The 14817-nt window shown below is 36.3% G+C and overlaps 2 protein-coding genes across 2 annotated transcripts; one reads left to right on the forward strand and one right to left on the reverse strand.

Annotated features, from left to right (window-relative positions):
- Nucleotides 1–142: 142 nt before the first annotated feature.
- kcnv2a (potassium channel, subfamily V, member 2a) lies at nucleotides 143–5086 on the forward strand. Its single transcript, XM_058790068.1, has 2 exons — nucleotides 143–3058; nucleotides 3587–5086. Exons 1-2 carry the CDS (start codon nucleotides 1745–1747, stop codon nucleotides 3827–3829), a joined length of 1557 nt encoding a protein of 518 aa, XP_058646051.1. The 5' UTR covers nucleotides 143–1744; the 3' UTR covers nucleotides 3830–5086.
- Nucleotides 5087–5236: 150 nt separating this feature from the next.
- On the reverse strand, nucleotides 5237–14002 carry pum3 (pumilio RNA-binding family member 3). Its single transcript, XM_058790067.1, is given in 19 exon segments — nucleotides 5237–5432; nucleotides 5435–5463; nucleotides 6207–6297; nucleotides 6512–6599; nucleotides 9531–9753; nucleotides 9906–10048; nucleotides 10175–10255; nucleotides 10406–10459; nucleotides 10561–10659; nucleotides 10744–10822; nucleotides 11231–11334; nucleotides 11445–11619; nucleotides 11786–11852; nucleotides 11946–12039; nucleotides 12122–12197; nucleotides 12923–13061; nucleotides 13182–13355; nucleotides 13529–13604; nucleotides 13924–14002. Coding segments are annotated over 18 exon segments (1881 nt in total). The 5' UTR covers nucleotides 13599–13604; nucleotides 13924–14002; the 3' UTR covers nucleotides 5237–5337.
- Nucleotides 14003–14817: the final 815 nt, after the last annotated feature.

The following is a 14817-nucleotide window of genomic DNA, read 5'->3' on the forward strand; positions in this document are numbered from 1 at the left end:
TGGCTTGTTTTTGCAGCATGGTTTGATGGTCAGTTGGAAAGTCAATGAACTGTCATATAGTAGTGGCCAAAAGTGATGTCTGGCCTAGGAAATTTGACATATTTACCCTTAATTCAAAAAATGTGTTAAAGATTTTGTAAGCAATGCATACTGCATAGTTTCTTAAATTCAATTTTTTTATTTGTGATAACGCAATGAAACATGCCAAATTGTGCGGTCATAATATTTGGCCATGCTGTCATACAAAGAAATTATGAACACATGCAAAAACAAGACAGGACCAATGAAATATTAATAACTGTAGTCAATGCCAGTTTTACCAATTTAACAATTTTTCACTAGATTTAGTGACTTCTTCACCCCTTTTGAGACTTTTTTCAAAAGTCTAGCAACAAATCAATTTCTTGTATAAACCTTATCTAGATTCTGAGGCTCTCCCAGTGATCTATATTTATATACATCAGTGAACTCGCCATTATGACGTTTAGCATTTAGCGACCCGTTTTAGCTACTTTCAATAAAAAGCATTTGGCTACACTGGTCAGTGTTTTTTTCCCCTTGTATTTTGATGGTTTAAGTGAAATGTAGGGTCATAAAAAATTACTTTTGGCCATTGTTGTGTTTGGTGGGGTTAGTACCACAACAGTGCTTTTTAAAGTGCCCCTATTATGGAGTTTTTGAAAATGACCTTTCGTGCAGTGTAACAGCTCTAAGTGAATGAAAACATCCTGCAAAGTTTTAAATCTGAGCACCGTGGATAAAGTTAAAAGTGCACTGTGTATAAAGTTATTGTCTCTCAAAAGAAAGAGTCGACTCTGAATCATTGAAACGAGTCATTTTCAAAATGAATCCCAAGCCGTTTCATGTTGAAGTCAACATGAAACATCAGCATATTGCCCGCCCACTTGTTGCACGCGCAGACCTGGGAAAACTTGATTTTCGTGTTGGTCTGAATGAAAATGCAAATCCATTCTTTGCCACTAGGTGCTGCTTTTGGAGTGTTAAAAGGTCACGAACACTGCTTTAAATGAAATCGACCAATCACAGCAGATTAGTCCTCACGCAAATGAGGGGTTTGGAAAAATTAATCTTGAGCGAATCGTTGAGCAAATAAGGTAAACATAACTGCATATTATAAGAAAATGAAAGTGTTTTTTGACCTTGCATGCATGTCAACCTGTTGTTGGGGACTCCCAAAACCAAAATATGAACCTTTCATAACTTAATGGGGGCACTTTAAGATCTTACAGCATAGCACCTATGCTGCATTTTTTCCAGTTTACCAGCAAAAAAAAAAAGAAAAAGGTAATTACTATCATTTCTGCAGTTAGAGCATTGATTTGTAGTAAATTTCTTACTTTTCAGAAAATAAATGTCTTTCCAACAAAAAGATACAAAAAGAATTGACATCTTGACGAACAAGTTTGTATCGTTTTATCAACTCCATATCATCATATTACTCCAATACATCATATCTTTATTGGAAAGTGTGTGCAATATCCTCATATTCTATTGGTGATTGGTGAATGTACGGCAATGAAAGACATCAGGGTTGGTGGAGAGAGTCTGGAAGAGGATCATAGTATTTAAACCTTTAAGCACTCAGATCCTATCTGTCAGCAACATTAGTCGGTGCTGCTTCCTGCAGTTGCTCAGGGGTCTGATTCAGAGGTATTAGAGGCATCTAATGCCTCTACACCCCCAGTAACCTGTGCATCTGCCAGACTGAGAGGACATTGGCACCATGAACAAGCTTAAACGCAGGAGGCAAAGCCTTTTCCCCAATTATAAACTTGGGGTCTCAGTCCCTGCTCCCAAGGATCCAGAGGATTCTGAGCTTCCTTTTGGTCAACAGAACTGGGTAAAACCATGGAATTCGATGCAGGAATTAAGTAAGGATATATATGACATCTATGCAGAGTATGAAGACGATGAAGAAGAGAGGTTGATGTCGACCCCCAGTAAAATGTCCTCTCCGACTAAAAACTACATGCTGAACATCAACGTAGGAGGCAAGGTCTACCAGATCTCTTACAGGGTGGCAGCAAAATATCCCAAGACAAGAATTGGCCGACTTGCAACGTATACGGACCACAACAGGAAACTCGATCTCTGTGATGATTACACTGTCCATAACAATGAGTTTTTCTTTGACAGGGATCCAGACATCTTCCACAACATCTTCAACTTCTATAGGACTGGAGTTCTCTGGATCAAAGATGAATTGTGCCCACGCAATTTTTTGGAGGAGATCAACTACTGGGGTGTTCGTATCAAGAACACCCATCGCTGCTGCCGCATTTCATTCGAGGAACGGCAAGATGAACTCAATGAACAGCTGAAGGTACAACGGGAACTCGAGGCAGAGGTGGAAACTGAGGAGCATGAGGACTTGTTTCAGGATATGGCTTTCGGTCATACACGTTTCCTCATTTGGAACATGATGGAGAAGCCCTTCTCATCGGTCACAGCCAAGCTTATGGCAGTAGCATCCAGTTTCTTCGTGCTGGTATCACTCGTGGCAATGACTCTCAATACAGTAGAGGAAATGCAATATACGACGACCAACGGCCAGCTGAGTGGGAAGACCTACTGTGAGTATGTTGAGACTTTCTGCATTGCGTTTTTTACCATGGAATATCTGCTCCGACTTGTGTCCACACCTAAACTCAAACACTTTGGAAAGAGCGTGCTGAATGCTGTGGATCTGATTGCCATCCTTCCATTATATCTTCAGATGATCTTAGAGTCTTTCGAGAATGAACACCATGGGAAACATGGTAGTGATATTGAGACTGTAGGACGGGTTGGTAAATTGGGGCAAGTTCTCCGCATCATGCGCCTCATGAGGATATTTCGTATCCTAAAACTAGCACGTCACTCAACTGGACTTCGAGCTTTTGGCTTTACACTCCGGCAATGCTACCAACAAGTGGGCTGTCTTTTCCTCTTCATTGCAATGGGAATTTTCACCTTCTCTGCCATGGTCTATACCGTAGAGCATGATGTGCATCAAACAAACTTCACCAGTATTCCACATGCATGGTGGTGGGCAGCTGTAAGTACATGTTTTTTCAAGTTCATTCCTGGGATAAGTGGTACTTTGGTGGTACTTCGGTATCGTGGTGGTATTAGGACATAATGCAATGATACTAGTATACACCATGGTACTGAATGATTATCCATATACTATGGGATATACATGGTACTCCACAATACTTCTATGATTATGATGGTATATCTAAGGTACATGTCCAAAAATCATTGTAACATCATGATAGTTTTTTCTTTCTGTAAAGTACTGACAGAACCAGAGTACCTGGTGTCTGTCGGCTATAATGCTATTAAATGCTTCCTCACAACTGTGATAAGTCTAAGTGGAGTACTGCATCTGCCGTCAATGTGTCGCTTGCCCACTATTTTTAGTCCCATAATGCTCTTCTTAACCCTTCTATTTATCTTTAGTATGATGTTGTTGTTTATTTTTGGCATATGAGAATTCATGACTGATTTTTTTATTAAAGATTGTGTGTCATTATTCATTTTACTGGCACACTCAAGTATTTCTCATGCATTTCTTCCACAGGTGAGCATCTCCACTGTGGGCTATGGCGACATGTTTCCAGAGACTCATCTGGGCAGGATTTTTGCATTTGCATGCATCTCGTTTGGAATTATTCTCAACGGCATGCCAATCTCCATCCTGTTCAATAAATTCTCAGACTACTATTCAAAGCTGAAAGCCTATGAATACACGTCCTCTATAAAGAACCGCGGGAAAGTGAGGTTTGTGAAAAGGGCTGCAATGAAGGTTGTAGAATGTTTTTAGGCTGCCATGTGCTGACCTACTCTTTCCATCAACAGACTGATTTTTAATTCATGGACTTGGTGGTCTTCTTTTCAAAATATTCAAACCAAACAGACCAATTAAGAAACTGTCTTCAAACAAATTAGCCACTGCTTGCTTTTGTGCTGCTGGATACATGCATATTGGAACTTTTGTACTATAAACAAAAGTAATTTCTTTTCAAACAAACCAAGGATGCTCTTACAAGGATGCTGTTAATAAATACTTGCCTTGGCACAAAAATGTTTATTGTCTAAGATCAATTGTTTCTTACTATTACTTTATGGCATAGTAAAAATCAAGGTTTTTTTTAAACAATGTCATTAAAATTAACCATTGCGACCACTATGGGCAATGTTAAAACAAAAGGAAGTAATCCAGGGTAGACAAACACTGCTTCAAATAATCAGTTGAAGGTTTTAACATCTGGCAGAGCACAAGCTCAGTTTCAATACTTTTTTTTAAATATATCTATATATAATTTGTATAGGCATTTGTGTAAATTTCAATCAAGAAAAGCCGATTTATGATTTCCATCAACTGGTTTCCTCTGGAAGCACAGATTGCAAAGAGATTTCCTATAAGGTTAACTTCTGTATTGATAGGGCTATCTGGCAACAACTTACAGTGCTTAAAAAAAAAAAAAAATTCAGAACTGACATCCTCACAACAATAGCTTGGTGTGCTGTGTGACAATTACAAAAACTTGTTGACTTAATAAAGGGTGGCCATTGTGAAGTCCATAAGAATGTAGACAACTAAAATGTAATTAAATCTGAAAAGCATGCTCATGCAGGCATTGATAATCCTTGAAAGATTAATCCTTGGGGATCATTGAAGTCCCAAGGACAGATGGAAGTAGAGCAGGGCAACAAAATTACTTTAAGCACGCATGCATGCCTCCATATTCAAAGCTACCGTTTTTATATTTTACCTATAATTTTTATTTTTGGGTGAAACTAACCTTTTAACATGTTTTCTTTATTTTGAAAAAAGAAAGATTGTATTATTTCTACTATTCTATTATTATAATTATTTAAATACAAGCTAACATAAAATATACTTCAAAAGTAATTCATTCAGAATCTGCATTAAATTTAATTTTAACAAATCTCGTATAGAAATCTCTGGACTGTATTTCACCTCAAAAATCAAAAGAAAAAAAAAACTGATAAAAAGAATGGTATGTCCGTTAAGTATTTTGTATTGACATTTTAATTAGTTTATCGTATTTCATTTCTGTCCACATTATACCATCATTTGCTTAATTTTCATGAAAATGTTTCCATTGATTTTTGGGGTGAAACATAACCTGTATAGACATGTTATTGATTGGCTTCATGAGATTAAAAAGAAAAATAGTAATAAAAAAGAAATAAAATACTCAAGTATTTTTACGTGTTTTGTATTTACATACATCAGCATATAAATTCACAATTAAAAATCCAAAGGAAAGAAAAAAACTAACAAAACAAATCTGAATTGGCAGATCAGGCCAGTTTTTCAAGCAGAACCTCAACTCCTTTAGAGTTCTGGACCTTCTGTAGTTCAGGAAGGATGGATTTCAGCATAACTTTCACTTTTCAGCAACACTTTCATCTGCACTCTGAAGAAGGCTGTGGAAACACAATGAAAACCAAAAAAAGCAGCTGAAACTTCAATCAAATTCAATTAACCAATGCACAGATCCACTCATACATTAAATGTGTCTCTACATACAGCAGAGGGTTCATTTATTTGATATTTGATTGGTGGGAAAATGACATCAGCATAAACAAACAGTCTAGGCTAAAAATATAAAGAAACATCTCTCTCACTGCTTAAAGTCTTAGGGAGATTATAAAAGGTCATGCACAAAGACTGAGGCTGAGATGGGGAGTGGAAAGAACCCATAATCCTTTGCGGCATGTAACTCAAGGGTTTGCCTGCTTCAATGGCAGCTGGGAGACACAGTTTAGTCCTTTATTAGCATACAGACAACAGCATAGAATAATGAAGCAGGACTGTGGAAGATGTGCTTAACCTAAAGCTCACTGTAGGGAACTCCTCCAGCTAATAATCGTGGTTTAAAAGAGAGCGTGATGGAAAAGCAGCAAATTTGCTGCGATAGAGAGCTTGGGATGTCATAGTATAAGCACTTTTGGAGGCTTTGTAAAGCAGGGGCTTTAAACATGAATGATTGTACAGGGATGTTCTTCTGTGTGTATTCAGTATTTAACCAGAGCTAACAGAACAATGGCTCCTGTGCTGTGTTACGCCCACCAATTCAAAAGCAAGTTTTCTATCTTACTAGAGTGCATAAAAGGGAGTGTATTTTGTTATTTTTAGATCCGTTCATTTGTGGAGGTCATAAACTTACCAACAAAGAACAATGGCACCACGGTTGACTGAAGCCCACGTCTTGAGGTTCTCCAACCCCACCTTCTCCAGAAGAATCCTGGAAAAACGCTCTGGGGAATAAAATAAGGCAGGACAGGCCAGTAAACATTTGCTCGCACTGGAAAACGGCTGAATTTGTTTTTATTAGCAAGTTTACATAAAGAAAATGACTTCTAAGAATGGAAAAGGAAATCCAAAAATATTCTCAAAATTCCCATCAAGCTTTTAAGCCCAAAGTTGCGACCCGTGACGCGAGTGTGTCAGGGTTTGACATTTTGTACTTGCCTTCTCTCTCTGCCTCCTTCATCTTAGCATCCTGCTCGATCAACCATTTCAACACCAGATGACCAGCGGGGTGTTCTGCCATGTGAAGCTACAGGAAACACAATTATCAAACCATAACCTTTTAAAAAAAATCTAAATGTTTCACACTGGACCCCTGTATGTTTCAGTTTCTGAATATTTCTATAGTTTTATAGAATATTTCTACACTTTACAATAGGGTCCCATTATTTGATGCATTAACTAACAACAAGCATTTGTTACAGTACTTATTCATCTTTGTTAATGTTAGTTAATAAGAAATACAACTGTTCATTGTTAGTTCATGTTAGCTCAGGTCCATTAAATAATATGTGACCCTCGACCACAAAACCAGTCTTAAGTCGCTGGGGTATATTTGTAGCAATAGCCAAAAATACATTGTATGGGTCAAAATTATAGATTTTTCTTTTATGCCAAAAATCATTAGTATATTAAGTAAAGATCATATTCCATGAAGATATTTTGTAAATTTACTACTGTAAATATATCAAAACGTCAATTTTGGTTAGTAATATGCATTGCTAAGTATTCATTTGGACAAATTTAAAGGCGTTTTTCTCAATATTTAGATTTTTTTGCACCCTCAGATTCCAGATTTTCAAATAGTTGTATCTCAGCCAAATATTGTCCTATTCTAACAACCCATACATACATCAATGCTAAGCTTATTTATTCAGCTTTCAGATGATGTATAAATCTCAATTTTGAAAAATTGACACTTAAGACTGGTTTTGTGGTCCAGTGTCACATGAACAAATACAACTTTTGATGTTAATTATGTATTAGTCAATTTTGCACTTAAAATGAACAAATTCCTTTTTTTCCATTTTTAGTTCATGTCAAATATTTCTATTGAAAAAGCCTAACAATTTATAATAGTATCCCATTAGTTAATGCACTAACTAACATTAGGCAGCAAAAAGCAATACATTTATTACAATATTTATTAATCTTTGTTAATGTTAATTAATAAAAATACAACTTGTTTATTGTTAGTTCATGTTAGCTCAAATCCATTAAACAATATGAACAGATAGTTTAGTTTGGGGGCCAATTCTCACTATTAACTAACTATTAGGTACAACTTTTGCATCAAACTCTTAATTTGCTGCTTATTAAAAGGTGCACTAAGCAGCCAGTCAGCAGTAAGGGGCGTGTCTTGTTATGATAGAGAGAAGAGAGCGCTCCATTTGACGGATATTGGCAGATTGATTATAGATAGAGAAATGGAAGATAAAAAAGAGCAACAAAACATTAAAAAGAAGGGTTACGATCAGGCAAGAGGTGGGACCTGCGTAAATGTCGCAGATTTCCAGCAGCGGAGAGAAACTCAAAGAGCAGGAATGGCTCAAATCGAACGCAGAGGTTGCGTTGTTTCTTTTTGATAGGTGAGTAACGTTGATTTTGGCTTTGTTTCACAAAAACTTATCTGTGTTGGCCTTTGTTTGAATATGCTTGTGTGTCATCTTCGCTTGTTTCCGCGATCGTCATTATGCCAGGGTTGTGTACGTATGTGTGGGGCGGAGATATAAAAATAGGGGCGAGGTCCTGTTGGGCTATGGGCATGTTTGTTTTGGTGCTTTCAAATGTCAACATCGTTTGGCAAAAATCACTTAGTGCACCTTTAATAGTTAGCAAGATAGTTGTTAATTTCAGGTAGAATTAACGGAATTAAACTATGGTCATGGAGAATAAAGCATTAATATGTGCTTTATAAACTTACTAATAAACTGCCGATATACTAGTAATATTCATGCTAATAAGCAACTACATAATAGTGACAATTGGTCCTTATACTAAAGTGTTACCGTAGATTTTGAAAATAAGATGAACAAATGATTTAGAAGTATTTTTCATTGTTAGTTTGCGTTAATTAAAATTGTCTAATCTAATGTTAGAACCTTTCATACTATAGAAGGTAATGGCTACCATCAATTGTTTGGTTACCAATATTCTTCAAAATATGTTCTTTTGTGTTCATCAGAAGAAAGAAATTCATATAGTCTTGGAACAACATGACGGTGAATAAATAGTGACAATTTTTATTTTTGGTTGAACTTTCCCTTTAAGTAATACCAAAATAATGATTAAAAATATATCTACGATATATAATTCATTTTGTGCCATTAATGCAGCAATTTTTAAATGAAGATAATGTTATTTAAATATAAATAAACAAACAAATAAATAGGGTCAATTCAAAGTAACTAATTAAAGGGATAGTTCACCCAAAAATGAAAATTCTGTCATTAATTACTCGCCCTCATGTCGTTCCAAACCCGTAAGACCTTCGTTCATCTTCAGAACACAGATTAAGATATTTTTGATGAAATCCGAGAGCTTTCTAACCCTCTGTAGACAGCAAGGGTACTACCATCAGAGGTAGGCACAGAAACGGAGCAAGGACATTGTTAAAATAATCCATGTGACATCAGGGGTTCAACCGTAATTTTATGAAGCTACGAGAATACCTTGCGCAAAAAGAACAAAAATAACGACTTTATTCAACAATTCTTCTCTCCCGAGTCACCCTCTGCTTCCATTATCGACGCATGCATGTGCACGTAAACAGCAGCACCACGCGCATGTGTTGTTTACAAGCAGAGGAAAGCACGCGCATGCGTCGATAATGGCGGCAGACTGTCCCAGAAGAGAAGAAATAGTTGAATGAAGTCATTATTTTTCTTTTTTTTTTGCACAAAAAGTATTCTCGTAGCTTCATAAAATTACGGTTCTTGGACCTTGACCGTGGTAGTACCCTTGCTGTCTATGAAGGGTCAGAAAGCTCTCAGATTTCATCAAAAATATCTTAATTTGTATTCTGAAGATGAACGAAGGTCTTATGGGTTTGGAACAACATGAGGGTGAGTAATTAATGACAGAATTTTCATTTTTATGTGAACTATCCCTTTAATGCTGGCATTACTGCCAGTGCTATAAATATCTTCAGCATTAGGTCTGAAACCTGTAGATTAGTTACCTGGCCATCACTTCCTCCTGGTATGAGGGGTTCGGCTGCCAGGGCCGCCACAGCCTCCATGGCAGGTCTGAGATCTCCGATGGCGGCGCCCAGGATGTCACTCACGGCCACACTACACGCTTTATCCATGACCATAGACTGAGCATTATTACACAAGTACTCCAGCAGAGTAGGAGACACGGCCTCCAGAAGCTCCTTCCTCCTGATCGCGACATCCTTCTTACTATAAGAGGAAAAACATACGCTTCAGCATTTGAGTAGTGCACTTCTTCATCCTTTATCTTCCATCGGACACTGTTTTAGTGCTGTGGTTGGCACTTATGACTCAAATGCAGTACGTCAATAGAAGAGAGGACATTTTCTCACACAACATACCTGTGTGCATTGCCGTCACCTTTCTCAAGCACCTGAATGATCTCAGGTAAGTGATGGGCAGGGTCTCTTGGGCTCAGCAGGTAAATCAGTACCTTTTTACCATATTTATTGCTGATTACTTCAGATAGGGAACTAACCATTTCCTGAGAGTAAAATAAACATTATATTAGAAATATTAAATCATTAAAATATTAGAAATTATCAACCGGATAAACCACCAATTAATAAAGAAATAATATCTAACTTGAGAGAAACTAAAGAGCACTTACTGAGATGATAATTTGTTTAACCAACTTGGTGTCATCGATGCAATCAAATGCAGCCAACAGTACAAGATGAGCATATTCACCCTGAAAATACATACATTTTTAATTTGATGGACTGAAATTAATCCGTTAACTGGGTGATTGGGTTTTCTTTTTTTTTTGGGATAAAATATAATCCAGAATTCTGTGAGATTCACCAATCCATAGCTTGTATAGATAAGAAAGCCAGCTTACCATTGCAAACTTTGCAATATATGATTTCATAGTTTTTACTATAACTTTTCGGTCCTGAAAAAAAGAGCACAGACAGAAAAAAAAGTGTCACGCAAACTAGAAGCAAACGGCAGCAATCATGTTGTTTAAAATAATGTGTCTAAAGGAGTGCTAACCTTGGGTGTGCCGTGCCATAAACAGTGCATGGTGACTCTGGCTCCATCATGAGTGTGAGCCATGTACACAACCGCCTCTCTGATGGACTCTATCATCTCCTGAAGGGACATCACACCACAACAGACATTAAACAGCAAGCAACAGTAAATCCATTGGTGGACATCACTGGTCTCAACACTCACCGTTCTCTGTTTGGCTGGAGCGTGCTCAAAGAAGTCCAGAAACACTTTGTGGACCAATGAATGTTTAATGACGGCCTCCCTGTAGAGGGAACGTAATGCATTAATACACCCGAAAATTACATATTAAGAGAAGACTGAATCACATGCCAGTATTGATGGAAGGTATGATGTATGACAGTAAAAAAAAATTTTTTAACTGGATGAATTTTTAGTACAAAGTGTAATTTTTGCATTACTCTTGTAGCATTTATGCATATTTTGAATTTGATTTTTATATTTAGTTTTCTTTTTAATTTTTGTTGAAATGTTAGCAATTTTACTATGTGCTTTTCACATTTTAGTTTCTATTCTATCTTGAGGGCTGTCATACCCCAAACAAAAAACTGACCACGTATACATAAATATAGCAATTAAAAATAAACCGCAGACAATTAAAAAAAATAATAAAATGCAAAACTGATTCCAGTAGACAACCCTAAAAACTCACTTCTGTGCCATTGGTGTGAGGATCTGCTTCATTTCATCCATGATGCTCTCTAATTTTTCTGGATTTGCTTTTAAAACATCATTTAACGTGGGACAAACTGAGGACTGAAAAAAGAACATGTTATCACCATCGTTGCAGATAACTAGCACACTGATCTTTCTATGTACTTCAGAAACAAAGTTTCCAAGAACCCAACAGCTCAGAGCTCGGGTACCTTGCAGACTTGGAATGTGTTTCCGTAGAGCTCCTCCGTGAGCATGAGTCTCTGGGACAGGACGGCCTTATCGTTGTAAGCGTACTCGACTACTGAAGACGCCTCGGAGTGCCTGAGCATCTGTCTGACGTTCCCCTTAAAAGCCGACATCACTTCCCCCGCCTGCCGTTTACTCCTACAGGAGAAATCAGTATTATTTAACATTTGAATGGATCATAAAATCATGGATCTTTCTCATTCTGAATCAAGCCTGAAGTCAAACAATGGAAACACTTTTACATTTAGTCCATGTTTTTCAGAATAACTGCATTATAATTTACTGAGAAACTGATGTGACTTACCCATACATTAGAAACTTTTTCACAATGTTTCTGGCATATTTCGATTTACTCAACTCCACAATGTGCTCTAGAAAGGAAAGCACCCCGGTAAAAAGTATGAGGAGAGACAAACACACAAATCACATGAATTCAGGTTCACTGTACTGATGAGAAGACCAACCTTTGAGTTCATCGAAGACCTCCTGTCTCTGCTCATCACTGCCAAACTGAATAAAACACTGAAGCACTCGGGTGGAGTCATGAGCAAATGCAATCTAGCAAAGAAAAGGCAAGCATAAAAGCGTTTTACAATCAAATTTTGTAATATAATTTCAAACAGTGAATATTTTTACTTACTGTTTTAATCTTTCCCTTCACAAGTCTCTGTAGTTCTTTCATCAGTTTGGCTCTTTTTTGCTTGTCACAATCCTTCCTGTATTTCCACAAAACACACAGATTTGAATGTTTCTTAAACCTTGGCACTTGGTTTTGTCCTAAGATATTTATTTAAAAATTACTTCGTTCATTTGTTAGGAATGATCTTTGCTTTGATATTAAAACTAAATGATTTGAACTAAAATATATGTACTTATCTTTTGTTTTAAGAAAATCACATTTATATGTTTTTGTGTCACTTTTGTTAAAATATTATTAAATAAACAACTATATAACTTATGCTAAGTGCCACACACATAAACCACTTAAGTATTGTCAAAATGACTTACAAAACAATTGCTGTCTAAACAAATCAATTTTATGACAAAGTCAGATAAATAACAACATTGTCTGTACATAACAATCTGACCATAACAAGCAACAGTGTCAGTGAAGAAAGTAGTTAAGAAAACTACTCTGCCTCTTTTCTAATCAAGCTGTAATTCTTTATCAAATTATGCAAGATGTGTGAAAATATCATTCATTGTGTGCATTTAGGATGCATAAAATCATTACTTCCCGACACAGAATTTGAAATGTGATGGAAATGCCATTTGCTGACGATGGTTCAAAAAAATAACTGCTGCTTCTGAGATGTTTTATGAGAGATTGTTATTATTGTTAGTATTATTTGACAGCATCAAAACGGCTTAAAAGAACCATAACAAAAGAAACACCCATAGACAACATTCTCCCATGTAACAAATAATTATAAACACTTACCGCCTTACAATTTCCCACACTTGCTTTGCTCGGTTTATAATCTGGTAACTCTCTTTTTTCTCATTCTGCTGGCGATTCTGCTTCAACTCTTTCTTTTTTTGTTTGAATTCATCCCATTTAGGTTTCTTCCCTTCAGAGCCTGTCAAAGAAAAAGTTATTGATTAATAAACCCCCGAAAAAACACAAAACTTCACAATACATAATAAAAAAAAATCACTCCAACATAAGACAATTCTGAAGATAATTGTGATATTTGTACCTCCATCGTTTTTGCTTCCTGGGTGTTTTCTCTTCTTTGTGAACTTCCCATCTGCTGGTTTTCTGTTGAATTTCTGCGGTCCTCCATCTCCAGCTGATTTTTTAAAAGTCTTTCCTTTGTCTGTGTTGTGAGGTTTGAATGGTCGTTTGCCTGGTGGTTTTCCTCCTGGTTTACCTAATAAAGGTCAACAGATATTAATGCATTTTTAAGAATATGTAAGTAAGCAGAGATTGTCAATACAGACCTGCTAGTGTGTGGATTGTTTACAATCACACTGCAAACTTGAAAACGAAGTCTGGTTAGAGATCTTACGGTATAATATTTTTTTTTAAAAACCAAAAAGATACCTTTTGACTTGAATGATGGTTTCTTCCCGTCTCTAGGCGTGAATGACTTCTTTCTTGGTTTGGCCTCCATACTGTACTGCAAGTGGTTAATTAACTTTGTTAAAATATAGATTTAACAAATGTATATTGCAATTCTAGAAGCTGAAAAATTAAACGCATTCTTTCGTTATAAAACCATGGCGAGAAAACCCTGTGTCCGTATCGACACCTCGCTAAGAACCAAGTAACGTTAACGCTGATGGCAATTTACGTTTCTATAGATTATTTTAAAATTACTGGCAGGCATGTAGTCTAATAAATGTTACACATATACAATACTGAAACATTTCTTGTCCAAAAAGAGAGACAATTTCGTTGTTCTCCAACAAAACGATGAAACACGTTTTCACACTTACCCATGTGTGTACAGACAAATCACTTTACGGCATCTGAAGTCCACGCAAGTGTCGTAAGGAACTGTGAGAGTCTGTTTGCGACAATCTGTCGTAACTGAAGGCAAATGTAGCTTAAACATCTCTAGCATGTATATGCTAACATCTTTTAGCAATATATTTTAAAATACCATTTAATGTAATTGAACATTTCAGTTGCTATGAAAGAGGTTAAGGTGTTTTTGTTAAAATAGCGAGAGGATGTCCGATTCGCGAATGAATCACTCATTTGAGTCGGTTCTTTTGAATGAACACGTCAAACGGGTGATGATCCAGTATGAATCAGACTGAACACACTTAGAGTGGTTTCTTACTCTACATGCAAAGGTGTAGCCTATATTAAGTGTAGCTTTATTTACTTAATTTTAGGATATGAGTTAAAAATTGTAATGTATAGCCTATAAATCTTTCAAAATAAACATTATCTTTACAAAAAGCTTTACAAAAACTAGGCTACTCACACACAATTATTAAGCAAGCTTAATACAATATAAGCAGGGATGAACATTTTAAATTAATAATGTTTGCTTTAATAATTATATACAATACAATTATATAAAAAACATTATATATAGGATACGTTAACAAAGAGCGTAAAATGAAGTTAGAACAAATTGCCAAAAATAAATAAATTAAATAAATAAATCAGCCAAAAACTGTGCACACCCAACACATGAAATACAGAGCCTAAACAGCAAAATTTGATGTGTCTCTCACCGTGTTAAGAATCATATTATTGTACATGCATTATTAAATCCTAAACCAACTAATGCGATCCTGTGTGATGCGGTCCTGAACCTATAATCTTCACAGAAGCAAATCTCTCTCTGGAGTAAGAGTGCCATCTCCTGGTGAAGA

The sequence above is a fragment of the Onychostoma macrolepis genome, chromosome 10 (genome assembly GCF_012432095.1).
Source record: "Onychostoma macrolepis isolate SWU-2019 chromosome 10, ASM1243209v1, whole genome shotgun sequence".
Classification (NCBI taxonomy): domain Eukaryota; kingdom Metazoa; phylum Chordata; class Actinopteri; order Cypriniformes; family Cyprinidae; genus Onychostoma; species Onychostoma macrolepis.